At 58.3% G+C, this 26,752-nt stretch overlaps 2 protein-coding genes across 2 annotated transcripts; both read right to left on the bottom strand.

Annotated features, from left to right (window-relative positions):
• Nucleotides 1–591: 591 nt before the first annotated feature.
• LOC138062408 (E3 ubiquitin-protein ligase Topors-like) lies at nt 592–2,123 on the bottom strand (the record flags this gene model as incomplete). Its single annotated transcript, XM_068920488.1, has 2 exons — nt 592–654; nt 1,062–2,123. Coding segments are annotated over 2 exons (1,125 nt in total), but the record flags the coding sequence as incomplete, so codon positions are not given.
• Nucleotides 2,124–11,972: 9,849 nt separating this feature from the next.
• Nucleotides 11,973–22,493, bottom strand: LOC138062407 (E3 ubiquitin-protein ligase Topors-like; the record flags this gene model as incomplete). The annotated part of the gene is made up of 2 exons (XM_068920487.1): nt 11,973–12,227; nt 21,432–22,493. Coding segments are annotated over 2 exons (1,317 nt in total), but the record flags the coding sequence as incomplete, so codon positions are not given.
• Between the last annotated feature and the right edge of the window lie 4,259 nt (nt 22,494–26,752).

The raw sequence follows: 26,752 nt of genomic DNA, 5'->3' as shown, positions 1-26,752 counted from the left end.
TCGGTGCACCTCAGGTCTGTGCGGAAAACCCACCACTTCCTTGCCTGCCAAGGGAGAGCAGAGGGTGACAGAAGGCAAGTGAGTCACGAGGGACCCCTTCACTCTCCTCAGCATTTGTCACGGCAACCAGCTGGATTGCACTGGTCTTTATACAAACCTGGCCCCGCAGTGTCCTGCCAAAGGTGCTTTCAGACAGCCATCTCCTAGAATAACTGCTGGGGGGACTGACAGACTTCCTCATCCGTGTGGGCCCTGCATCTGCCAGCGTCTAGTCCAACTCCTACTCCAAGCTTGCCCCGAGAGCCCTCCATCGCCTCATTAAGAACACCTGAACCAGTCTTTGCCCTAGCATTGCTACCTTCTCCCAAGGAGGCCACTACTCACAGTCAGCTGACTGCCAGACCTTGTACCGCTGAAGACAACCCTTGGAGGGCAGCAGTCCAGCCCGTTTTCCACTTCTTTCGGTCTTCTTACCTAGCCGCCATTGCCACAGGCTTCTCTGGCTGCTCTCGTCTCTGCTCCCTGGCCATCTTCCTCTCTCCTTCCTAACGCTGAGGCCATGCCTGCCTCTTGCTGGGCTGGGTACAGGCCTCAGGGCTGCCTGCCCTCCTCTTTCTGGGCAGCCGGGGACTCCTGGGTGAGCATTGCCTGCCGCTGCCAGGAGCAAAGGGGATCTGGCTGCAGCCCTGCACAGAGCAACCAGCCACATCCTCCACCTGCCCCTGCCGGGGCTCTGTCTCCTCCCTGGGGGCAGTGGGGCAGCAGCCGTGGCAGCTCCAGCCAGTTTCCTTCGGCATGGCGGAGCTGGGCAAGCAGCTCCCGCTGGCTTTGCTGCAGCTCCGGCTGGACCCATGGAGCGGCTGCTCATTCTGCCCAGCTTCCTTTTCCTCTGCCGCGGCTGAGTGCTCTGAGTCTGAGGAGAGCACAATGCATTCAGGGCTTCCCTCTGCCCAGGGCTTCCAGGACCCTACAAGGACACAACTGTCTGACGAGGAGTCACTGTCCTGGGGGTCGGCAGGAGCCAGCAACTCTCTCCAGGCTTCTCCTCCTGCTCGAGCTGCCCCATCATCAGAGCTTCGCCGCGGCTGCTGGGCAGACTGTGTGGCTGCGGCAAGCTCGTGGGGGATGGCGTACGAGGGGCCAGGAAGCTCCGTGAGCCCAGGGCTACTAGCTCGGGATGGGCTCTGGGCTGGCACAGGAGTCCGGGCCGTCCCTGCAGCAGCTGCCAGGCTCAATGAGGCTGAGGGGCTTCCTTCGTGCCGGCTGGGAGCACGGTAGCCATACATGGCCTGCTGGTCGTAGGTCTCCATGCTGCACGAGCAGCGGGCAAAGCTGATGAGCTCGTGGAGGAACTGCTCGGTGCGACTCAGCAGAAGCAGCTCTAAGTCCTCAGCAAAGGCCTGACTGTCCAGGTCGTACCTCCTCAGGTTTGTCAGGACAATGAGCTCCGTGACAGTTAGCAATGTCTGGTGGACTCCAAAGAGGACTCTCAGTTCCCGCTGCAGCCAGGGCAGCAGTCTCTGAATGCTGGCCGGGCTGCGGCAGAAGAAGTCTGCCGAGATGTCCTGGGGGTGGCCGCCATCGGGAGCCCTTTGCACGCGCATCCCTGTGCGGTACAGAGAGCGGCGGAAGTTCAGCGTCTCCTCCTCCGTCGCTGCCGCATGCCCCTGAGGTCTCCTGTCAGCCCTGGCCTGCCTCTGTGGGGACAGCCTCTGGCGTGGCTCCAGCAGCCCTCCCTCTCTCTGCCTCTGCCTGGTGTGCCTCCGGGTCCCCTCCAGCCTGCTGCTGTTCTGCGGAGAGGGTCGCATCTGAGGAGAAGGGGAAGGCTGCTGCGGGTGAGCTGCAGGGTGATGGCGCCTCCGGATGGCAGGGCGGTGAGGAGCTCTCCGTTGCTGATGGCTGGCAACAGAACCATCTTCGGGGGGCCTGATGACATGCTCCTGGTAGTCATCTTCTGCCACCACTGTGTGCAGAATTGATCGGAAAGCCTGCTTGCACAGCGGGCATTCGGCCTTTGTTTTCGACCACCGGAACACACAACTAAAGCAAAACTTATGGAAGCAAGGTTTTATGTAGGCCACGTTGTCCAAGGTGTCCAGGCAGATGGGACACGTAGCGTCTGGAGCTGCAGGTCTTGGTGTTGTCTGCTGCAGAGGGCTGGGGGGAGCTGAGGGTAAGGAGCTGCCATCCGTTGCAGGTGCCTCAGCTGCTGATGCTGCACTCCGCTGCAGAAAGAGAGGCCGAGATCATTGCCCTTCCTGGGAAGACTGCGGAGGGCAGTGTGGAGGGCGGACTATGGTGCAGGCAGCGGTGCAGAAGAGCCATTGGCACAGAAACCCACACGAGGCTGCTTTCAGGATGAGAAGAAAGAACACAGGCACTGGTGCCTATCACCCAGGAAGGCCTCGGTGCCCTCCCATGACAGGGAGGTGTCATGGGTCAGTCTCCTCCTAACTCAGCAAGAGAGGAAGGAAAGACATTGAAAAATGTCCCGGCTCAGGAACTGCCTAGGAATTGCCGACATCTGCCTCCCTCCTTCCTCCGGAAAGGAAGAGGTCCCTCTTTGCACCAGTACCAGCCGCATCAGCAGAGCACAGGAGGCTGGGGGAGCATGCATTCAGACAGTTCTCAGAGCAACTCTTCCTTTACGAACTGGGAGCTGCCAGAAAGCTCAGGAACCAACATGCTGCCCCCGGGGAACGTGGGCATCCTTGCCATTCTTGGGCACCCTGCCCTTTCTCCTTGCCCTCTTCAAAAGCATGCCCTTGCTGCTTGGGACTCAGCACTTCCCAAAACCCCACTGACCACCTCTGCTTCCTTGCACAGCCCAGCCTGCAGCATAGTTCCAAGTGCAGCTCACCACAGCTGCAAGTGCACTCCGAGGAAGAGGCAACGAGGTCTCTCAGCACTCCTGGAGACCCCTGCAGCCTCTTGCTACACACACGGCACTGGCCACAGATGCACAGCATGCCTGTCAGCCAAGTGAGCCCAGCAGGAGTATGTGCCCTGCCGCCCAGCCAAATTGCAGCAGAAGTCCACAAGCCCTGCCCTGCCCCTGGCAGCTCTGACCCTCACCCTTTTCAAAGGATTGGTGGAGAGGTGACGAACCTTTTGGCGTTGGCGGCAGTGCGATGGCCCCTCTCAGCGCAAGAAGAGCAAGCCCCTTCCCTCTGCCTGTGTTGCCGCTCGTGGGGTGAGGGGCGAGGGTGGGTGGCACCTACCTCCATGGGCTCCTCTGCTGGGGGCTGTGCGGGTGGGGGAGCCAAACGTGCCTCACCTCCTCCAAGGGTTCAGGTGCGCTCTCTCTGGCGCGCTGTCAGCTTGAGGGCCTGTAGAGCACACGACTGTATGTGGCTGTAAAGGGAACAGGCTGCAGTTAGGGGAAAATCCTGCACGTGGCTTGGTAACTGCGACTGTATAAAGGCGGCCCCAGAACTTCAGAGAAGTCATCGTAGGTACCATAAAGGGAGGCAGAAGCAAGGCATGAATCTGTGGAATTAGCCAGCACTTAGGAAGAAGGAGGAGAAGCCTGGAGGAGAGGGCTCCTGGGGAGTGGGGGGAGGTAATGCCTAGCTGAGGCATGAATAGCTGAGGTGGGATATCCAGGACGGCCGAGAACTGTCTAAGGGCAGCCAGATGTGTTTCCTGCAGACCAGAGGGAGGTGGCAAGGACCTCCCCTTGAGCTCAGTGAATTCTGAGTGGTTCTGCTTTTTAAAGGAAGATCTACCTGCTTGCTCACTCTGAATACACTGTCTGTGCACCTCCCAAGACCAGGAAGCTTTTGAGCTTGCAGTGCGGCGTCACCTCCGTCCGGTAGAACTCAGGCTTGTTCTGAGAGTTGAATATCAACAACTGCAGGGTCACGGAACCACGGAATGGCGGAGGGTGGAAGGGACCTCTGGAGATGGTCAGGGTCAGCTAGAGCAGGTTGCTCAGGGCCGGGCCCTGTTGGGTTTTGAATACCTCCAGTGAGGGAGACTCCACAGCCTCTCTAGCATTTCTTTCTGCCACCACAGCATGGCAGCACCTCATGCCGGCTCAAGCCAAAGATCCTAGAGGCATAACTGAGTTCAGTCGGTCCAGAGAGTTGCCTCCCAGCAGTAGAGACAGAGAAACAATAGCAGTTGAGAAAAATGACTGACCCAACTGGGACAACCTAAGCTCACTTTTCAGCTGTGGCTGTAAATGCCTTCCCCTCGGGAATAGCAAAAGAGTAACATAATCTTTGTGGCCTATAGGTAACAAAATCAGAAATTGTTTCAGGTTTTCTCTTAAGCCGTTTCAACAAACCCTTTCTCAATTTTGTTCCCACCACAAAATTCACTGCTGTTTTAACAGTCCTGGAAGCTAGAAGGGCAAAGATGGCGACACAAACCAACGTCGTTTTTTCACCTAGAAGAACGGACAGCACATTTCTTTTGCCTTCGGTCCCATAAGGAGTACTGTGGATTAAACGCACGTGCCCTAATAGTCTGTGGATCATTTTGGTGGAGGAAAAGGGGGCTGCGTCCTTCAATTTGATCAGTAGCGCACTGCCCCGGTCTGGACCAGGCCCCGGCAAGGTCTCCGCCTCCAGCCATTCCCCTGCAAAGGGAGCAAACCCCAACGGTCCCTCCATGGAGCTGACATCAAAGCAGCAGCTGGAGCCCAGCTGGCCGCATGGCCTCATCCCTCCTGGCCCAGCCGTGGGGCCCTGAGGGAGGCTGCTCGCCCTGCCCCACTGCCCCCCCGCACTGCCTGTCCACCCGGGCCCTATGCCAGCCCTGGTGCTGGCCAGTTGCCCGGGACCAGGGCAGCTCCAGCTCCCTGCCAGGGGGTGGGAGTGCGGGAGGAGCCAGGCCAGGAGCTGGGGGGAGAGGCCGGACCTGCTGCCTGGCTGGGGCTGGAGCCCTGGTGTGGAGGGAGGCGGGGAGGGCCGGGGACCAGGCAGCAGCTGCGGGGCTGTGCCTGCGCCTGCTGCACTGCCGGGCCCTGCGGTGTGGGGAGAGGAGTCAGGAGGCAGGGCAGCGTGGGGAGGACGGCAGGGCGGCAGGGCAGGGGCAGGAGGGCAGTGGGGGCTGCAGCGAGGGGTCGAGGCCCGTGTTTCTGCGGCACAGTAGCACTCACACCACAGCCCAAGCCCCCTTGAAAGCACAGCAGCACGGGGGAAGGGGTGGGTAGGGGCAGGGTGTCAGCTGCCTCGTCAGCTTCCAAACTGTCCCTGGCCCCAGGGACACAAGGAAGCAGAGGACAGTGACACTCTGTGCCCCTTGTTCTTGTGTCAAGGAGATTCCCTGCCCCCAGACGGCCTGCAGCTCCCTCGTGCCAGCGCCTCCCTCCAGGACAGCGCCAGAGTCCCTGCCCTGCGGCTCCTCAGGCAGCTCCTGCTGCCCCCAGGACACACCAGCCTGCCCTTAGCTGACACACAGAGAAACAGACTTCTCGCTCGCTTATTCCTCCTTGCAAGCACACGGTTGTTGCTTTGCTGCTCTCCAGGGACGTTCCTGCTGCCCAAAGAGCCTTTCCCCAGGTGAGTGCATCGGCGCTGGCCTGCCCGGCCATTCCTGGAGCCTTCCCCTGTGTAGCGACCCGAGCTGGGGGTGCTGCTCTGCAGTGGGAGCGGACCGTGGTGCCCTGGGGCCACAGGGTGACTCCGCCCTGGCCGTGGTGGTCAGGGTGGGAAGCAGACCCCGCGGGACAGACAACCCCCTACCAAAGGGTAGGTGGCCATGGACGATGCTCTGAGCAATCGCAGGGCACTTCAAACAGCTCAGGCTGTGTTCAGGTGTGGCCCTAGATCAAGCCCATGGCTTTTCATTGAAGGTGACGTGAACCGCTCTCCAGGCTCCTTTCCCTGGGCCTCCGGGGTCCCCACTGCCTCTCGTGGGACTGTAGGGCTCTCACTGGCCTGCACATTCATTGGTTTAGGCCTTTACCTTTGGATGACTCCACCTGATTTTGTGAAGCTCCATTCACTGCCCACCCCGAGGCACGTGGTGCCCTTGGAGATGCCCTGTGCTCTCCTGGTGGCTCCATACTCCCTTGGAGAAGGATGGGAATCAGTCTCCAGCCCTGTCGTTTGGGAGATACCACTTGACCATTCACCACCTCCAGGAGCACTGGCTACCCACAAGCGAGAGCTGAATCCAGCCCTCCTTCCCTAACACATCATCCCATGGGCTCATCGCCTCGAGCCCATGGAGAACCCCCAAAAAGCAACAGGCCCCTTCAGGCTGAAAGCCCTTGAGCGCATTGTTGACTCCACCTTTGGAAGAAGAGCCCAACCTTCAAGCACTGCACTGAGGAAATCCCCATTTATTACAGAGAAGCCCGCTCTGACACAGTGATAGAAACAGTGTATCTGTCCCTGCCAGGAGTCCAGGCCTTGCCCCCGCCTCACCCTTACAGCCGGAAATGTCCCGCTAGAAGGCCCTATTCCCATCTCATGAGAAGACAGGACTCCTAGACAGGGCCAAGAAGGGAGTTACTTTCCTCATGCTTCAGGGACTGATTTAGAGGAGGTAAACAATACATTGAGAAGGCCCTGGCATGAAGCGGGATTCCGTTCCATCCCGTGCACTCCACACACTCTCAGGAGGGGGGATTCCCCTGTCCCCAGTTTTGGTGAGCACAAAATGGCTGTCTGCATGCCAGCTCCTTGTCTAAGCTCCCACTGTAATCAGTGGAGGTGGAGGGAGGGAGGGAGGGAGGAGGGGAATCCGCCCTGCACACACCAACACCTTTGAACTTCTGAAGGGACAGCGGTGGGCCAAGACGCGTGCAAGCGCCTGCTTGCTCTGATAGAGCAACTATGAGACCCAAACCCTGCCAGAGCATCAGCTGGCCGTGTGATAATCAGTGTCAGCCTTGCCTGCAGTGGCTGTCAGGTTCACAGAATCACACAGAAGCACGCAATGGCCAAGCCTGGAAGGGACCTCTGGAGATCATCTAGTCCAACCCCCCTGCTCAAGCCGGGTCCTCTAGAGCATGTTGCCCAGGACCGCGTCCAGGCCGGTTTTGAAAATCTCCAGCGAAGGAGACTCCACAAGCTCTCCGGGCAACCTCTGCCAGTGCTCCGTCACCCTCACAGGCCTCAAAAGTTTCTTTTGAGGGAATCTGATGTTACAGGGGGTGTTGATTTAGCACAATGATTCAGCAATGCCCTGAGAGCACAATTCAAGTGTATCACAGTACAAGTGTATACACTGAACAACATCTAGCTAGACAGTTCAAGCACAATACCAATCACAATACCAATGTGGTTGCCATTTCCAGTCTCAGACACGCTCAGCGTCACAACGCTGGTCAGGTCTGTGTGCAACAGCTGCGGTTAGTGAGCTGCATCCTACACTGTCCTTGCGATTCATGGGGCACCTTGCCCTCTGAGCCTTCTCCCATTGTAGGCGTTGTTGGTCAGTCACAGTAGGCTCTCGCAGGAATGACCGCTTACTGCAAAAAAATACCTGTCACCTGAGCCTGTGCTGTGGACAAACTGGTGTCCAGGCTGGCTTCAATAAGCTTACGGCTAGGAGGAAGGAGAGCTCGGGCGTTAAGCATGAAAACTAAGGGTGGCTGCCAAACAGCACAGGCACAGCTTGTCTCCCTGAGGCTTAGTGATCTGTCCCCCGCAGATTCCCAGGCCCAAAGCGCAGCGGATCGGCAAGGCTGGACTGATCGCTCCAGGACAACACTGCGAAAAGGGTGATTATAGCGCGTGAGGGGTCTGCCCGCTGGAGCACAGCCCCTGAGCTTCCCGCGAGACAATAGCTGTGGGTAGCTGGCATCAGCGGGAAGCTCCTCTCTCTCAGCTAGCTGATAGGGGGAGTGGGTGTTGGCGTGCTCTTTCTCGGTATGCTGTTGGTTGGGGAGCACGTCCGAGAACTGAACCTGCAGTGTCTCTGATCTGCATGCAAGATGTGAGAGATAGGCAGCATACCCGCCATGCGATGCATCAGCTATGGCCCACTCCAAGCTATCTCCCTGGGAAGCACACAGTGCAGGGGCCCCTATGGGATCTCCTTGTATTTGAGATGGCCTTGTTAGCAATTCTGCTAGTAGATCTGCGCTTCTGTTAGTGTTCATCATTCTGCCAGTAGATCTGATACCCGCCCATTAGTGAAGAGCCATGACATGAGTCTAAGCATGCCCCTACCGGGCTGTGCTCTGGGCAACGTGTGGGCTCCAGGTGCGACGCCTGTCCCTGCTGCCCTGCTGGCTCCTGCCGGCGCCCTGTGCCACTGACCGCTAGACCCCAACAAGGCAGGCCGGCTCAGAGGACACAGGGAGTGACTGGCCACAACTGTTGCACAGAAAGCTGGCTTGCTCTCCGTGCAAAGGGGACTGGAGGCTGGCCTCTGTTTCAGAGGAACGGCTTGGGAGCTGTGGGCCAAGCAAGGCCACCATCCCCATGGCGGGAAATGAGTCTGCCATGCATTGGGAAAGGCGTCTGCCTGTCTGCCCCTGCTGCCACAGGGTCCCCAGTGGTTGGGCTCTAGCGCAGAGCCCTTTTGGGCCAGGCCAGCTGGCATCTTGCAGCAGAGGCTGTGGGGATGAAGGGCTTCCCCAGGGCTTTCTCCTCCCATCTCCAGCCCTGGGCTTTAGGCCTCCGTGCCCGGGGAGGAGGCTGGGGGAGCACAAGAGGCGGGTGCCTGCCGGGGGGCACTGGCCACCCCTGGCCAGCGCTCTCGGGGGCCCTTTGTGACGGCCCTTTGTGACGGCCCCAACCTCTTGTGACAGCGCAGCGCTGCTGCATTGCCTCGGGCGGCTGCAGAGTCTCGCCCAGCTGCCTGGTGGTCAGACTCGTGCCAAGCTCGGGTGTGAGGCGCGGGGGGTCGAGCAAGGCTTTTGGGGCTGGTGCTGGGCTCGTGCTCTGGGGCTGGCAGCAGACCTTGGTACTGCTCGCCAGAGGCACCGCTGCCTGTGCCTCCTCGTGCCCTGCCTGGCAGAGGCGGCTGGGCTCCCACGGGGCGTGCTTGCAGAGTGGAGGTGAGCTGCGTGGGGGACGTCCAGCACGGGCTGGACCGGGTCGGGCCGGGCGGTGGGGGCGGTGGGACTCGGGGAACTGCCAGCGCCACAGCCCGAGTGTGCCTGCCCGTGGGCCAGGGCTGTACATGTGTGCCTGGCACACGTGGACTGTGGGGGAGCAGGGTGGCTGCTTCCAGCTGTGCACGAGGACATCGTTTGGAGCACACGCAATATGGGTCTGTAAGTGTGCGCGAGTGTTTATGTGTGTATATGCCGGGAAGGGTAGTGACCACGTGAGCGTCCCTGTGTGCCCGAGCACACGGGCTGTAGCCCCCTCACACCGTGCTGCCTCCCAGCGCACAGCCCAAGCCATGGAGGTGGCGGATGTGAAGCTGGCCCTGCAGCGGGTACAGGCGCAGAAGCAGGAGCTGCTGAATCTCCTGGAGGCGCTGGAGAAGGAATATGAGGCGCTGCAGGGCACAAACGCCCGCCTGACCAAGCAGGTGGCCAGGTGGGGTGATCGCGACGTGGCTGGGCGCGGGAATGCAGGGGGCTGGGGAGGTGTGCGGAGGTTGGCGGAGGAAGGGCAGGCAGGTGGGAGGGCCTGTGCCGGTGCGTGTGGTGTGATGGCACCCCGTTGCTGCAGGCAGCAGAGGCGCAGGAGAGGGGCGGAGGAGCTGGAAGGGCTGCTGGCCGAGCACAGCAGGCTGCTGGAGCAGCTGAATGAAAGCAAGGAGGAGAGGGGCCATTGCAAGGAGCTGCTGCGGTGCCTGGTAGGCGTGGAGTGGCCTTGGTGCGTGGGGCTGGTGGTGCCCCTGCTGAAGGCCTGCTCTGTGCCCCCTCTGCTTGGCTCTGAAGCCCTGCTCTGCCCCCTTCCCCATGCAGCAGGAGGAGAAGCAGGAGCTGCAGGCTGCTGCCCAGGAGCTGGCGCGGGAGAACTGTGCCCTCAGGCAGCGGTGCTGCAGCAGCCAGCAGGAGCTGCAGGTGATGGAGGAGCTGCTGCCCCAGCTGGAGGTGAGCGGAGCCAGGGGCCTCTGGCTGCCCGCTGGTGCCTGCAGAGCTGGGTACAGAGGGGAGGCGCGTGCGAGGGACAGTGGCAGAGTGGGAGCTGGGGGCCGAGGGCAGCCGGGAGGGCGGAGGGCCTGGGACCCGCTGCCAGGAGCAGATCTCACAGGAGAGAGCCCGTGCCCTGCTGAGTGCTCCTCTTCCTCTCCTCTGCCGCAGGAGCGCTTGCAGGCAGCCAAGGAGGAGAGGCGCATGAGGCTGCAGGAGCTCGACGAGGTACAGGGGAGAGGGAGAGCTGCGCTGGCAGCAGTGGGGTGCCAGTGCTGGTGGGGTGCCAGTGCTGGCATCGGTGCACCCCTCAGCCTTGGCCAGCAGTGGGCCTGGGGAGGGCACTAGCCCCAGGGGCCGTGACTCCCCTTTGGCTGGCCTTGTCTGTGGCCAGCCCTCCCGGGGCCCTGGGGCGGGGCAGTTGCGAGGGGGCCGAGCCCTGGGGCTGGAGGCGGAGGGGGCTGCCCAGCTGCCAGCTCCACTGGTGGCATTGCATTGTGTGCCCTGTGAGTTGCAGGAGCAGCAGCGCTCGGCCCAGCTGAAGCAGCAGCTGCGTGAGCAGGAGAAGCGGGCAAAGGTAGTGCCAAAGGGGCGAGGGCAGAGGGTGGTGGGCGCCCACTGGCCGGGGGCTTTGGAGGAGGCTGCAGCAGGCACGTGGACCGGGCCCCTTCTGTCTGCCAGGTGCTGCGGGCTGAACTGAGGCCACTTCGAGAGGAAGTGGAGGAGCTGGAGCTGGAAAATGCCTAGTGAGTGGGCACCGGGGACACCTCTCCCCACAGGCGCATGCAGCAGCTCTGTGCTGCAGCTGGAGGGCCAGAGGACGCCAGTGCCGGCCTCGGGGAGGGGATGCAGGGGCTCTGTGCAGCATGTGGCGGGACAGGAGACCCCGATGGCTGCTGTGGGGCAGCAGTATGTTGCGACGGGCAGCCCCAGCGGCCGTGGAGGTCAGCGCTCGCCCAAGCAAGCTCTGTTGCCTGCAGCAAGCAGCAGATGGAGCAGGAGCCCGAGGTGGAGGGGTCTGTGCTGCCGGAGCTGCTGGAAGCGAAGCTGGTAAGGGGGAGAGGCAGCGCCAAAGCCTGCAGGAGCTGGCAGGGTCTTGCTGGGGAGAGGGGCGCCATGCAGCCCCGTGTGGGTCCCACAAGTGTCCCCGCTCTGTGTTGGCCTGCAGGAGAGGCAGGAGCTGGCAAAGAGATGCGGCATGGCTACGTGGCTGCAGTGAGTTGCCCCTGGGGTCCCTGATGCCCTGCGGCTCACGTGTGGGCTGCTGTGCAGCGAGCGGGCTGCGGCCTGGCGGGTCCTGCTCACTGGCTGTGGGCTTTGCAGCTGGGAATCACGCCCCGGCAGCGCATTCCTTGCGCCAAGCTTTCTTCTTTCTGGGCTCCTGGCGGCTCTTCTGCAACCCTCCACCAGGGAGCGACGAGCAGTGCGTGTTGGGGGGTGGGGGCGCAGACGGTGGGGCTGGCTGAAGGGGCCCGCGTGGCCCAGCGGTGGGTGCAGGGCAGGAGAGGGTTGGGATGCACCTGCCCTGCGCCCTCTCCCATGCCTGCGCTGTGCCCCAGGAGACTCTGCACGCTCTTCATCTGCCTGGAGCTGGTCGTCGGCTTCGTGCTGGGCGCCGTGGTGCTCTACGCTTCCCAGTATGACCAGGAGTTCCTCTACCGGCTGCTGCTGTGGCTGCTACCCAAGCAGAGCTATGCTCACCTGGTGTACGTGCTGGGAGAGACCCTGAGCCTGTGGAGTGAGGGGCTGCTGCCTTCCTGACAGCCGTCGCCCAGCCCCACGTCTCCGTAGGTCTCGGCCTCGTGGAGCCTGCTGGGTGCCCGCTGAATAAGACGTCCTCGGAGACCACTTTGGTGTGGTCGAGTGTGCTTTGTGCGCACGCAGAGAGAGGCCCTTGGAGCCCCAGAGTCTTTTCACATGGTGGCCTTTGTGGGCAGGGGGTGATTTGAGGTGGTTGTTGGGGGGGGGAGGGGGTTCAGGGTTTCCTTCCTTTGGTGTACTTGGTGTACTTTCCAAGGCCCGGGGTTGTCTTGTCCCAGGGTGTTGAGCAGGCAAAGGCGTCCGAGCCTGGAGATGGCGTGTGAATCGAGCAGACGTTGTGGACTCGTGAGGGCCACCGTGCCCCGCCATGGTCTTTGCACTTGGCAGTGTCCCTGAAAGCGGAGCCCAGGTCCTTGCCCTTCAGCTCATGCACCACTTTGGCCAGCACCAGCATGCTCTTGCTGACCATCTCCAGACAGGGGATGTCCTCCAGGCCCCTCATCAGCACCACCACAATCACCCCCTTTTACTTCCTCAGCCGCAAGGCCGAAGACACACAGGAGCTTCTCATTACCTGGGCCTCCCCTTCCTTCTCTTCAGCAGCCCAGGCCCGGGGCCCTGCAGCGCCAGGTGCCACTGCCCTCCCCACCGCCGCCCGAGGCCGGTCCCCCGCAGACCCGCACGTCACAGCTCCGAGCTCTCTGCTCTCTCCACACGCGGCCTCGCGGGCGGCTCCGGCTCCTGCCCTCACCCCAGCAGCGTGAGGCCGGCCCCGGGGCAGTGGGAGTTGTCCTCCAGCGGAGCCTCCGCCAGGAAAGGCTGCTGCCACTGGGCCCCGCTCTGCTGGGCTCCCCTGTGGGAGTCGCTGGAAGGGAACTGGCCCCCGAAACCTGAGCTGGGCGCGGGAGCTGTTTGCCACCCTCCGGGGGAAACGGAGTGGTGCTTTCAGCCAGTGTTGTAGCGCGACAGGGGCAGAAAGGCCTGGAGCTGTGAGAGCTCCCATCCCCATAACAGTTTCCTTTCGAGGTATTTGATGCTACATGGGATGTCTGATTTAGCAGAGCGATACAGCAACAGTCTGAAACCACAATGCAAGTGTACACTTCACAAACTCTAGCAGTTGCATTATACAGTTCCATCACAACACCAATGTGATCCCCTTTACCCATTACTATCATGGGCTCACTGTCACAACGCTGGGCCTCCCCAGTCGCCAGGAAGGAATACGTGGGTTGAAGCCAGCTCAAGCCCGTTGCTCTCCTTTGCATCAAGAACTTTTTCAAACCCTTTACAGGTTAGGGCCCATTTTCTTCCCTTTGTTTCCAATGTTCCTCGACACAAATGTCCTTAATTCCTTTCGCCCAGGCCCTTGCTTAAACCCAAATGGTAAAGACAGAGCAAAACCCTCTGCTCGAGGTGTGCATTGCTGCTGGAGACGGAGCTAGCTAAGCAGGGGTTCACGTTTCCTTGCTTCTGCCTTCTGTGCATCAGTGTTTCCTGGCTATGGCTGCTTTAGGAAAGCCAAGACTCCCCTGTTCCCTTCTGAATCACGAGGAGAAAATGGGTCTTGCCCTGTGTGATCAAACGGCTTCTAACGCACCAAGTGTTTGGTAAAGAAGGACAGAACAACAGTCTCTCTGGTCAAGAGTGGGTATTGTTACTTAACCCTCTTCTCCTCGGGCTGACCTTTGTAGTGTCTCTGGCTGTTTGCAGTAATGGTGAGTGACAAATTCTGTGTGCACCTTTGGGTGCCCTGGTCTTAAATTAATGCAGACTTTAGGCAAGACTCTTAAATAATCCCTTTGTAACTGTTTGGGGGGGGTGTGTATGGTATTTTGTTTGTTTGTTTATGATGGCAGAGCTTCCAAAGCAAGTAAGCAAATTGCACCTTTTCGGGACAAGCCAAGTTCCCTTGTTTAGATCAGGTTCGTGTCTTCTCTGGAGCTTCTCTAGAAAGCTGAAGGCATGGAACTGTTGCAGGTGTCCTGAATCGTCCCCTGCAGGGAGGTCAGGTGTAATTGGATTGCTGGCAAACAATTTTCTTCTCTAGCCAGCAGTTTGTCAGAATGTCATGTGCACACATTTGCTATTGTCCCCATGAGCTGGGTTTTTTTCCTCTTTTCACTGTTTGTTATTTACGTGGTAGTTGACAAGTACTTTTTTCACATGTCTGTGCCATTGTTATGCAAAGCTATGAGTTTTGTAATTATTTTGGGGTAGATCCTGGAATCTGAGGAAAGGCTGTTGGGTGGTACAAAATGACAAGCTCTGCTTGTGAGGCAGGAGCAGCATCCCTTCTTGCAAAATGACTAACTTGGTCCAGTGTGGAGTCTTGCAGTTAAAGCCCCAGCAGATGCCGTGCTCCAGTCCTCGTCAACTTTCACATGATAGTCAGAAGGCCTCTTTGTCCGAGTTGACGCTTCCTACTCAGCCAGTGCGTATGAGGAATCTGTCTGCGTTGTCCCTCATAACCTGAGAGCCCCATACATCTAATGGTGCTTGAAAGCTGACTCGTGGTTTTTCTCCGAACACTTTCCCATCTGTCAGTGCAGACATCAATGTGGTGATGCTTGGGGCCCACTGCGAAATGATCTGGTCAGGTACAGAGTCTCTTATCACCATACTGGCTTGGGTGCCTTTAAAGCACAATGAGCATGGGCTACCCTGAGTGTTGGTTGTAGGTCTCTCCCAGGAAAAGGCGGATCTGTGTGTCACGTTGTGATCTCTCAAATTTACAGGACAGCGTACTTTGTGAAACCAACTTTAGTCTTATGAGCTTATTAGGTAAAAAAGAAAAAAAAAACCCCAAAAGCAAAGAAAGAGTGAATCCTTTCTGTGCAGACTAGCCTAAGTCATTAATTCTGTAGTTACTTAATTAGCTAGTTCACTGATTTGTTAACTCGATGATTCATTAATTCACATGCTTATGAGCAAGGCAGTTACCTAACCGACAGTGAGAGTGCTCATCCTTCCTCCGTCACGATGCGGGCATGCCCTGAATTGCACCGGGATGCACAAGAGCCTCAGCAGTGCGGCTGCTGCTGCATCCGCTTCCAAGGCTGCTTGAGTGAGCCGATGTATTTGGACCTTCCGGCTTGGCAGTTCAATCCCTGCCATGCCTATTGGTTGTTTTGGTTCCTGAGCAAGGATTTACTTAATTCCAAAGCACTTGGGTCTTATGTGGTGTTAACAAGCAGTTCCTTAAAAACCTGCAAGGATAGCAGACCTCATCCTTTTTGTCCTTGAGGATGGGGCGTATGGGTTGCTCTCCCTTTAGCCTCATGGTGCTGCTCCCAGCCTATGTCAGGCCGTAGCATGAGCCCTCCTTGCAGGGTCTTGGATGCCTGGGTTGTGCCAACTCCCCAGTATATTCAGAGCCAAAGCTTTGCTGTGAAGTACGTGGTGGCCCCTGGCACAAAGGAACTGCCTTTAGAGAGCAATCAGTAAAGCTAGGCTTTTGACCTGAGGGCAGACTGTCGGGGAGGGGCTTCCTAGTAGCAGCCTGACAGCTGAAGCGGAAGCGTGCTGTCCACGGAGGGCATTGCGTTCTTCCAAGAGCTTTGTAACTCTCCTCCTGGCACCTCCCACTGTTAGAGCTTCCAAATTATTGCAGCTCTGCAGCGTTAGCAAGCATTTCTGCATGTGTTAGCTGGCGTAACACAAATCTCTAGCTAACCTGGCTTCCTTAGATGTCTTTGCCATTGATGCCGAGGTGGGGAAGACGATTACACCAACAGCTTTCCAGAGCAGGAGCAGCGGGGTCCACTGGGTCAAACGAGCTGTTGGTTCACACTGGTACTCTCTTGGGCAGTGTTGAACAGCAGCTGTCTAGGAAGGAGGATCAGAAGAGGGCACTATATACTGATGTTTTCTTTTTTTTTCCTCCGAGCATTCTTCCAGCAGGCTGTGGCCTGGGAGCTTCCCCTGCCAGAGGCAGTAGCCCAAGGGCCTTTCCTGTATGTGTGCTTGCAGAGGGGCACCCACTCAGGCACACCGTGAATCTGTGGAAGGGCCTAATGCGGTTCCTTGCCTGATTCTCTGTCCCTTTTCTTCTTGCATTTGCTTTCCTCCTTTTGACCTCGGCAAAGCAAGGAGCACGTGCTTTCATGGAGCGCTCTGCTTGACTGGCTGGGTCTCCCTGGCCAATAACCACTAGGTCACAGCCTGTCATTTGTGCATGTAAAGTTAAGGTTTGGGTGTTTTGGCCCCCTAGATGCTTTACTTCCCCTGCAGTGAATATCCTCTGATGCTTTATTGCGCAGCCATTCGGTGTCCTTTGATCCTTCTGCAGCTCTTTTGGCCCAAAACAGGGAGATGAATGAGTGGGGTGCTTTTTTGCTTTGGTTTTGTTTTAAGCAGCCACTCTCTGCCGGAAGAAGGGAAGGCGCAAAGACATCAGAAGGCGGCGCTACAAAGGAGGCGTTACAAAGACATCTCTGTTCCGGAGTGGGTTGTTCCGCCCGGAAAAGGGAACTGGACCTCCTCCTCATGAGGCCTTAATCTGTACTACTGAGCCTAAGCTCTTAGAGAAAGCCCACAGGCATCTCGTCCTGTTCTTGATGTACCAGCTGAGAGGGCAAGTGGGCTGGGAAACCGAGAGAGAGGAAAGTTCTCCCTCTGTTTTGCATTCATTTGGAAATTCCACAGTGACTGAATGGAAGCGGCTGTGGGTTTTTTCTGGGCAAGTAGGCAGATTGTGTCTCCAGAGACAAACCCGTGTCATTTCACACGGGTGAGAGGAACTCCTGAACAGTAACAGATGCCTTGCCGAAATGAGAGAAGTGGGGCAGTTCTGTAGCTGTGAAGTGTCCGGGGCAGGGCCCGGGGGGGTTTGTAGCTCCCCCATGTTTGGTGGGTGGGATCAGGGCTGGAAGCTCACAGGGCAGAGCTGTGTTGTCTGCCTGGATTTCTGATACCTGCTTGCCAGCAGAAGCTGTGCAGTTCCTCTTGGGCAAGGGACGGCAGCCAATGGCTTTGTAATGTCTTTAGGGGAGGAAGGTGTTTAACCCTGTGACCTGTTAAAACAGGAGTTGTTTTGAGGGGCAGCTTTTCCTCAGGGGCTTGCAAGCTGTTGTTAGTGAAGGCGATGTGGTTTTGCTGGGTTGTCCTGTCTTGCCCCCATTCAGGAGGGGGGTGGGCAAAACCATGCTGCCCCCAAAGTGGCAGGTATGGGGTGTTCCTCAGATGAACTTTGTCACCTGAAAGACTTGGCAGCTGGGATGCTTAAGCGTATTTCTGCTGCTTTCTCCTAGGATTCCTTTTCAGTGGCATGTTTTTCGGGTGCGAGTCAAGGGTCTTCCTTCTGCAGGAAGATGGTGTGGGAAACAACGCCGCAGCAGCTGTGGGGAGACATGCCCTGTGAGGGTAACACTGTGATCACCTCCTGCTGAGGAACTCTCGTGTTAATTATGTTTCTGACGCCTTCTTCCAAAAAGCAGCCAGCACTCCGATTTTCCTCTATCGGCTGCAACGTAGGGATTAAGCTTTTTTCTTCTTGTCCTGCCTGTGCAGACAGTTCCTCTCTTAGGAGTTAGCTACTGCACCTAAAGTGCAAGCCCATGAGCTTGCTGTGCCCCAGCTGGTGGGGAGTGGGGGAGCTAGCCTCCTGCCAGGCTAGCTATCTGAAACCATCCTAATACTCTCCTCTAACATTAACTACCCTCCAGCAAGAATTACTATGGCCTAAGGATAACTACGAACAGTAACTCTAACTAACTCTAACTATAAGTAATAATGCTAATGGTAACTATATGATAACTATAATAACTGCCCTAAGTATAGCCAGGCAGACTAGCTGTCTCCTACCCTTAGAGAAATTACAATGACCTAAGGATACTCCAACTGCTCTAAGAATACTGTAAGTAACTACACGCTAAGACTATGATAACCAACTCTACGCTAGCTATCCTAACAGCATCCTATCACTGTAACTACCCTACATTCTCAAAAGAGCCTTGGCAGGAGCGGTGGGATCCGTTTGCAGGCTGTGTTCTCCATCGTGCCGTGGAGGTGGAGGGGAGCCCTGGGAGGGAGGTGCCCCTGCGGCCAGCCGTGTCTCTGGGAAGGACCATTTGGCCAGGTTGCGAGGGGGGCTGCCCTTGCCTCTGTTGAGCAGAGGAACTCGGATGCTTTCCCGATTCAGTGCCAAGAGTGGGGAAGGGGGGAGGTGTAGAGCTGTTGCTGTGGATGCGCCGCCTCTGCTGTTCTAGTGAGTCCCTTGTTGCCGGCAAGAGTGCTGAAAAGTCTGTGAGAGATGGGCGAGCATTTACGAGACACCACACAGCCCCTGAGCTGAGCTTCCCTGGTGAAGAGAAGGGCTGAGGAGCCCCGTGGCAGGGAGAGGGAGAGCCACTGGAGAGCACTCTGCAAACATGGAACTTATTCTCCAGCTCCTTATTCTCCTGCTTCAGCATCCCTCTGCTGCCTATAAGGCACTGGGAGAAACACGGGTGAGGTGCTTGTGCTGCAGCTTTGCCTAAGAAAGAATAACCTGCCGCTGCAGTTAGTTCTTTTGGTTCAAGCAAAAGAAAGGAAGCTCAGTGGGGCTAATGTGCTGATGTGTCCTGAGGGCTCCAGAGCTTTGTGTGGTTGTTTCCAGAAGGAATTTTGGCACTTCAAAATAAAGTTTCTTGAATTAGGCGTGATCTCAAGATTGCAAAGGCAAGTCCTCAGCAGTGAGAAATGGTAGAGACTGGAAGTCTCTCCTGCTCTGGCGAGGTGCTCTGGGACTCGGAACGTGTGGGAAGCGGAAGGGCAGGGGTCATTGGCGTAGAGCAGGGGAAGGGCTGACTGGGAGTCCAAACTCCTGGGTTCTCTCCCAGCTCCAGCGCACTGCAGGCAGGCAAGTGTGGGGACGGTCATGTCTCCCCTCTGGGCCTCAGCCAGTCCCTGGGTGTTCACTGTCGGCCCAGCGCAGTTCTGCTGCTCCGTGTCTGCTTACCGATGTGCCCGTGGACACTGCGTACCCAGCTGCTCAGCTGGGAGAGGTAAGGGAGCCTCTGCAGGACGCCACTGGTAAGGAGTCAGACTTTTTTTGCTGGCAAGGACAAGCTTTGTCTCTTTTTAAGCGTTTCTTTTCCCCCTCTGTAATCCCGATGCTGGCTCAAAAGACGTATGTCATGGTATAGAAGGGAAGCAAATCTCCTCTCTGATTGCAGGTGTGCCTGTAGGTGAAGCTTCCCCAGCATCTCAGCTGGACGAGGTTTTGGCGCCTCTGCGGAATCCTGCGGGTGAGTAGGCAATACTTTTTTCCTGGAAGAACAAGCTTGTGTTATTATTTAATTTCTCACTGCACTCCTGTTATCACTCTCGTGACTCCAGAGAAATATATCTCGATAGACAAGTGAGGGAAATCTCATCTCGGCATGGTGTTGCCTGGTGCTGGCTAAGGGAAAAGCCTGAGGACGGGAGTTTGCCCCAAATCCTCTCTGACTCACGCTGACAGGGAGCCATAGGACATCAGAGACCAGTCCTGAAAGCTAGTTGCGCACAAGTGTTCTCTGGAAGAGCTGCGAGAGGAGGAAGGGGAGATGCCGCCTGTGTTTTAGGGAAGCCGGAGCACACAGTGGCTGCTGGGTTGGCGAGTCTAACCGGCACCACTTCAGCTGGAGCTGTGCCTTTGTGCAGCCAAGGACCCCAGAGTCCCTGGCTCAGAAAGCAGGAGCACAAGAGAGCCTGCCTCCGTCAGCCTGGGCTTAGGGTGCTGCGCTGGGAGTGCCTCCCTTTGTATCGAGCTGGGAGTTCCCGTTGTTCCTACCAAAACCTAGCCAAGGTTGCAGTCCCAGGGTTTGCTTTCAGGCAGAGATGTTAACTCCTAAGTTAACATGTGGGAAAGCTGAAGGCCTCTGTGAGCTGGGAATAACATGCCCCCTGAGGCACAAGCATGGAGATGGGCTCACCTCAGTGAGCAGTTCCTCACCTCATTGCAGGGGGCCTGGGGAGAGAGGCCAGAGGCTGCATTGCTCAGCCCTGCCAACCCCCACAGCCACAGCTACGCTCACCACTGCTGCAGCCCGGTCCTCAGCAGCCATCGGACATGCGGAATGTGACACACCTCCCAGAAATGATTTTGCTCCTGCTTCAAAGAAGCTTCAAAGCAGGGTTGTCAGCCTGGAAGCCATGTCCTGGCAGGGCTAGCTCTGCCTCCAAGCTGAGGAGAGCTAGACAATTCAAGCCAGTCTTCTTGCATCCTGAGCTCTGGCAGCTCTCCAGCAGCTCACATCCCAGGTGCCTTAAGTGCGTTCAGGTGACGAGCTCCTTAGCCAGCAGCAGCACTGGTGAAAAACCCCAGGGCCAGCTTCTTACCTGGAAGGTGGCACCCGCTCCAACACCGTGGTTAGCACTGCACGCCAGCAACGCAAAGGGGAAGAAGTAAGGCACGCAAGGAGATTAAAAGCCCCTAGAGCAGGTGGGGTGAGAGCGAAAGGAGCAGAAACACGGAGGCAAGCCACTTTTCCAGCAGAGGGGAAGCTGAGAGGGTTCCTCCCCAGAAGTGTATGCTGGGGAGTTTTATGCCTCCCCGTTCTCCAGCCCAGACAGGGCCATTTGGGGAACAGCTGCAGGGGAGCTCAGGCATTTTGGTGGGAGGCCCACACACACACAAGGAGAGGGGCTCGGTGCACCTCAGGTCTGTGCGGAAAACCCACCACTTCCTTGCCTGCCAAGGGAGAGCAGAGGGTGACAGAAGGCAAGTGAGTCACGAGGGACCCCTTCACTCTCCTCAGCATTTGTCACGGCAACCAGCTGGATTGCACTGGTCTTTATACAAACCTGGCCCCGCAGTGTCCTGCCAAAGGTGCTTTCAGACAGCCATCTCCTAGAATAACTGCTGGGGGGACTGACAGACTTCCTCATCCGTGTGGGCCCTGCATCTGCCAGCGTCTAGTCCAACTCCTACTCCAAGCTTGCCCCGAGAGCCCTCCATCGCCTCATTAAGAACACCTGAACCAGTCTTTGCCCTAGCATTGCTACCTTCTCCCAAGGAGGCCACTACTCACAGTCAGCTGACTGCCAGACCTTGTACCGCTGAAGACAACCCTTGGAGGGCAGCAGTCCAGCCCGTTTTCCACTTCTTTCGGTCTTCTTACCTAGCCGCCATTGCCACAGGCTTCTCTGGCTGCTCTCGTCTCTGCTTCCTGGCCATCTTCCTCTCTCCTTCCTAACGCTGAGGCCATGCCTGCCTCTTGCTGGGCTGGGTACAGGCCTCGGGGCTGCCTGCCCTCCTCTTTCTGGGCAGCCGGGGACTCCCGGGTGAGCATTGCCTGCCGCTGCCAGGAGCAAAGGGGATCTGGCTGCAGCCCTGCACAGAGCAACCAGCCACATCCTCCACCTGCCCCTGCCGGGGCTCTGTCTCCTCCCTGGGGGCAGTGGGGCAGCAGCCGCGGCAGCTCCAGCCAGTTTCCTTCGGCATGGCGGAGCTGGGCAAGCAGCTCCCGCTGGCTTTGCTGCAGCTCCGGCTGGACCCATGGAGCGGCTGCTCATTCTGCCCAGCTTCCTTTTCCTCTGCCGCGGCTGAGTGCTCTGAGTCTGAGGAGAGCACAATGCATTCAGGGCTTCCCTCTGCCCAGGGCTTCCAGGACCCTACAAGGACACAACTGTCTGACGAGGAGTCACTGTCCTGGGGGTCGGCAGGAGCCAGCAACTCTCTCCAGGCTTCTCCTCCTGCTCGAGCTGCCCCATCATCAGAGCTTCGCCGCGGCTGCTGGGCAGACTGTGTGGCTGCGGCAAGCTCGTGGGGGATGGCGTACGAGGGGCCAGGAAGCTCCGTGAGCCCAGGGCTACTAGCTCGGGATGGGCTCTGGGCTGGCACAGGAGTCCGGGCCGTCCCTGCAGCAGCTGCCAGGCTCAATGAGGCTGAGGGGCTTCCTTCGTGCCGGCTGGGAGCACGGTAGCCATACATGGCCTGCTGGTCGTAGGTCTCCATGCTGCACGAGCAGCGGGCAAAGCTGATGAGCTCGTGGAGGAACTGCTCGGTGCGACTCAGCAGAAGCAGCTCTAAGTCCTCAGCAAAGGCCTGACTGTCCAGGTCGTACCTCCTCAGGTTTGTCAGGACAATGAGCTCCGTGACAGTTAGCAATGTCTGGTGGACTCCAAAGAGGACTCTCAGTTCCCGCTGCAGCCAGGGCAGCAGTCTCTGAATGCTGGCCGGGCTGCGGCAGAAGAAGTCTGCCGAGATGTCCTGGGGGTGGCCGCCATCGGGAGCCCTTTGCACGCGCATCCCTGTGCGGTACAGAGAGCGGCGGAAGTTCAGCATCTCCTCCTCCGTCGCTGCCGCATGCCCCTGAGGTCTCCTGTCAGCCCTGGCCTGCCTCTGTGGGGACAGCCTCTGGCGTGGCTCCAGCAGCCCTCCCTCTCTCTGCCTCTGCCTGGTGTGCCTCCGGGTCCCCTCCAGCCTGCTGCTGTTCTGCGGAGAGGGTCGCATCTGAGGAGAAGGGGAAGGCTGCTGCGGGTGAGCTGCAGGGTGACGGCGCCTCCGGATGGCAGGGCGGTGAGGAGCTCTCCGTTGCTGATGGCTGGCAACAGAACCATCTTCGGGGGGCCTGATGACATGCTCCTGGTAGTCATCTTCTGCCACCACTGTGTGCAGAATTGATCGGAAAGCCTGCTTGCACAGCGGGCATTCGGCCTTTGTTTTCGACCACCGGAACACACAACTAAAGCAAAACTTATGGAAGCAAGGTTTTATGTAGGCCACGTTGTCCAAGGTGTCCAGGCAGATGGGACACGTAGCGTCTGGAGCTGCAGGTCTTGGTGTTGTCTGCTGCAGAGGGCTGGGGGGAGCTGAGGGTAAGGAGCTGCCATCCGTTGCAGGTGCCTCAGCTGCTGATGCTGCACTCCGCTGCAGAAAGAGAGGCCGAGATCATTGCCCTTCCTGGGAAGACTGCGGAGGGCAGTGTGGAGGGCGGACTATGGTGCAGGCAGCGGTGCAGAAGAGCCATTGGCACAGAAACCCACACGAGGCTTCTTTCAGGATGAGAAGAAAGAACACAGGCACTGGTGCCTATCACCCAGGAAGGCCTCGGTGCCCTCCCATGACAGGGAGGTGTCATGGGTCAGTCTCCTCCTAACTCAGCAAGAGAGGAAGGAAAGACATTGAAAAATGTCCCGGCTCAGGAACTGCCTAGGAATTGCCGACATCTGCCTCCCTCCTTCCTCCGGAAAGGAAGAGGTCCCTCTTTGCACCAGTACCAGCCGCATCAGCAGAGCACAGGAGGCTGGGGGAGCATGCATTCAGACAGTTCTCAGAGCAACTCTTCCTTTACGAACTGGGAGCTGCCAGAAAGCTCAGGAACCAACATGCTGCCCCCGGGGAACGTGGGCATCCTTGCCATTCTTGGGCACCCTGCCCTTTCTCCTTGCCCTCTTCAAAAGCATGCCCTTGCTGCTTGGGACTCAGCACTTCCCAAAACCCCACTGACCACCTCTGCTTCCTTGCACAGCCCAGCCTGCAGCATAGTTCCAAGTGCAGCTCACCACAGCTGCAAGTGCACTCCGAGGAAGAGGCAACGAGGTCTCTCAGCACTCCTGGAGACCCCTGCAGCCTCTTGCTACACACACGGCACTGGCCACAGATGCACAGCATGCCTGTCAGCCAAGTGAGCCCAGCAGGAGTATGTGCCCTGCCGCCCAGCCAAATTGCAGCAGAAGTCCACAAGCCCTGCCCTGCCCCTGGCAGCTCTGACCCTCACCCTTTTCAAAGGATTGGTGGAGAGGTGACGAACCTTTTGGCGTTGGCGGCAGTGCGATGGCCCCTCTCAGCGCAAGAAGAGCAAGCCCCTTCCCTCTGCCTGTGTTGCCGCTCGTGGGGTGAGGGGCGAGGGTGGGTGGCACCTACCTCCATGGGCTCCTCTGCTGGGGGCCGTGCGGGTGGGGGAGCCAAACGTGCCTCACCTCCTCCAAGGGTTCAGGTGCGCTCTCTCTGGCGCGCTGTCAGCTTGAGGGCCTGTAGAGCACACGACTGTATGTGGCTGTAAAGGGAACAGGCTGCAGTTAGGGGAAAATCCTGCACGTGGCTTGGTAACTGCGACTGTATAAAGGCAGCCCCAGAACTTCAGAGAAGTCATCGTAGGTACCATAAAGGGAGGCAGAAGCAAGGCATGAATCTGTGGAATTAGCCAGCACTTAGGAAGAAGGAGGAGAAGCCTGGAGGAGAGGGCTCCTGGGGAGTGGGGGGAGGTAATGCCTAGCTGAGGCATGAATAGCTGAGGTGGGATATCCAGGACGGCCGAGAACTGTCTAAGGGCAGCCAGATGTGTTTCCTGCAGACCAGAGGGAGGTGGCAAGGACCTCCCCTTGAGCTCAGTGAATTCTGAGTGGTTCTGCTTTTTAAAGGAAGATCTACCTGCTTGCTCACTCTGAATACACTGTCTGTGCACCTCCCAAGACCAGGAAGCTTTTGAGCTTGCAGTGCGGCGTCACCTCCGTCCGGTAGAACTCAGGCTTGTTCTGAGAGTTGAATATCAACAACTGCAGGGTCACGGAACCACGGAATGGCGGAGGGTGGAAGGGACCTCTGGAGATGGTCAGGGTCAGCTAGAGCAGGTTGCTCAGGGCCGGGCCCTGTTGGGTTTTGAATACCTCCAGTGAGGGAGACTCCACAGCCTCTCTAGCATTTCTTTCTGCCACCACAGCATGGCAGCACCTCATGCCGGCTCAAGCCAAAGATCCTAGAGGCATAACTGAGTTCAGTCGGTCCAGAGAGTTGCCTCCCAGCAGTAGAGACAGAGAAACAATAGCAGTTGAGAAAAATGACTGACCCAACTGGGACAACCTAAGCTCACTTTTCAGCTGTGGCGGTAAATGCCTTCCCCTCGGGAATAGCAAAAGAGTAACATAATCTTTGTGGCCTATAGGTAACAAAATCAGAAATTGTTTCAGGTTTTCTCTTAAGCCGTTTCAACAAACCCTTTCTCAATTTTGTTCCCACCACAAAATTCACTGCTGTTTTAACAGTCCTGGAAGCTAGAAGGGCAAAGATGGCGACACAAACCAACGTCGTTTTTTCACCTAGAAGAACGGACAGCACATTTCTTTTGCCTTCGGTCCCATAAGGAGTACTGTGGATTAAACGCACGTGCCCTAATAGTCTGTGGATCATTTTGGTGGAGGAAAAGGGGGCTGCGTCCTTCAATTTGATCAGTAGCGCACTGCCCCGGTCTGGGCCAGGCCCCGGCAAGGTCTCCGCCTCCAGCCATTCCCCTGCAAAGGGAGCAAACCCCAACGGTCCCTCCATGGAGCTGACATCAAAGCAGCAGCTGGAGCCCAGCTGGCCGCATGGCCTCATCCCTCCTGGCCCAGCCGTGGGGCCCTGAGGGAGGCTGCTCGCCCTGCCCCACTGCCCCCCCGCACTGCCTGTCCACCCGGGCCCTATGCCAGCCCTGGTGCTGGCCAGTTGCCCGGGACCAGGGCAGCTCCAGCTCCCTGCCAGGGGGTGGGAGTGCGGGAGGAGCCAGGCCAGGAGCTGGGGGGAGAGGCCGGACCTGCTGCCTGGCTGGGGCTGGAGCCCTGGTGTGGAGGGAGGCGGGGAGGGCCGGGGACCAGGCAGCAGCTGCGGGGCTGTGCCTGCGCCTGCTGCACTGCCGGGCCCTGCGGTGTGGGGAGAGGAGTCAGGAGGCAGGGCAGCGTGGGGAGGACGGCAGGGCGGCAGGGCAGGGGCAGGAGGGCAGTGGGGGCTGCAGCGAGGGGTCGAGGCCCGTGTTTCTGCGGCACAGTAGCACTCACACCACAGCCCAAGCCCCCTTGAAAGCACAGCAGCACGGGGGAAGGGGTGGGTAGGGGCAGGGTGTCAGCTGCCTCGTCAGCTTCCAAACTGTCCCTGGCCCCAGTGGCACAAGGAAGCAGAGGACAGTGACACTCTGTGCCCCTTGTTCTTGTGTCAAGGAGATTCCCTGCCCCCAGACGGCCTGCAGCTCCCTCGTGCCAGCGCCTCCCTCCAGGACAGCGCCAGAGTCCCTGCCCTGCGGCTCCTCAGGCAGCTCCTGCTGCCCCCAGGACACACCAGCCTGCCCTTAGCTGACACACAGAGAAACAGACTTCTCGCTCGCTTATTCCTCCTTGCAAGCACACGGTTGTTGCTTTGCTGCTCTCCAGGGACGTTCCTGCTGCCCAAAGAGCCTTTCCCCAGGTGAGTGCATCGGCGCTGGCCTGCCCGGCCATTCCTGGAGCCTTCCCCTGTGTAGCGACCCGAGCTGGGGGTGCTGCTCTGCAGTGGGAGCGGACCGTGGTGCCCTGGGGCCACAGGGTGACTCCGCCCTGGCCGTGGTGGTCAGGGTGGGAAGCAGACCCCGCGGGACAGACAACCCCCTACCAAAGGGTAGGTGGCCATGGACGATGCTCTGAGCAATCGCAGGGCACTTCAAACAGCTCAGGCTGTGTTCAGGTGTGGCCCTAGATCAAGCCCATGGCTTTTCATTGAAGGTGACGTGAACCGCTCTCCAGGCTCCTTTCCCTGGGCCTCCGGGGTCCCCACTGCCTCTCGTGGGACTGTAGGGCTCTCACTGGCCTGCACATTCATTGGTTTAGGCCTTTACCTTTGGATGACTCCACCTGATTTTGTGAAGCTCCATTCACTGCCCACCCCGAGGGCACGTGGTGCCCTTGGAGATGCCCTGTGCTCTCCTGGTGGCTCCATACTCCCTTGGAGAAGGATGGGAATCAGTCTCCAGCCCTGTCGTTTGGGAGATACCACTTGACCATTCACCACCTCCAGGAGCACTGGCTACCCACAAGCGAGAGCTGAATCCAGCCCTCCTTCCCTAACACATCATCCCATGGGCTCATCGCCTCGAGCCCATGGAGAACCCCCAAAAAGCAACAGGCCCCTTCAGGCTGAAAGCCCTTGAGCGCATTGTTGACTCCACCTTTGGAAGAAGAGCCCAACCTTCAAGCACTGCACTGAGGAAATCCCCATTTATTACAGAGAAGCCCGCTCTGACACAGTGATAGAAACAGTGTATCTGTCCCTGCCAGGAGTCCAGGCCTTGCCCCCGCCTCACC

This window comes from Struthio camelus, chromosome 27, assembly GCF_040807025.1.
Source record: "Struthio camelus isolate bStrCam1 chromosome 27, bStrCam1.hap1, whole genome shotgun sequence".
Classification (NCBI taxonomy): domain Eukaryota; kingdom Metazoa; phylum Chordata; class Aves; order Struthioniformes; family Struthionidae; genus Struthio; species Struthio camelus.
The sequence above is the reverse complement of the archived record's forward strand: the minus strand, read 5'-3'. Positions and strand labels throughout refer to the sequence as shown.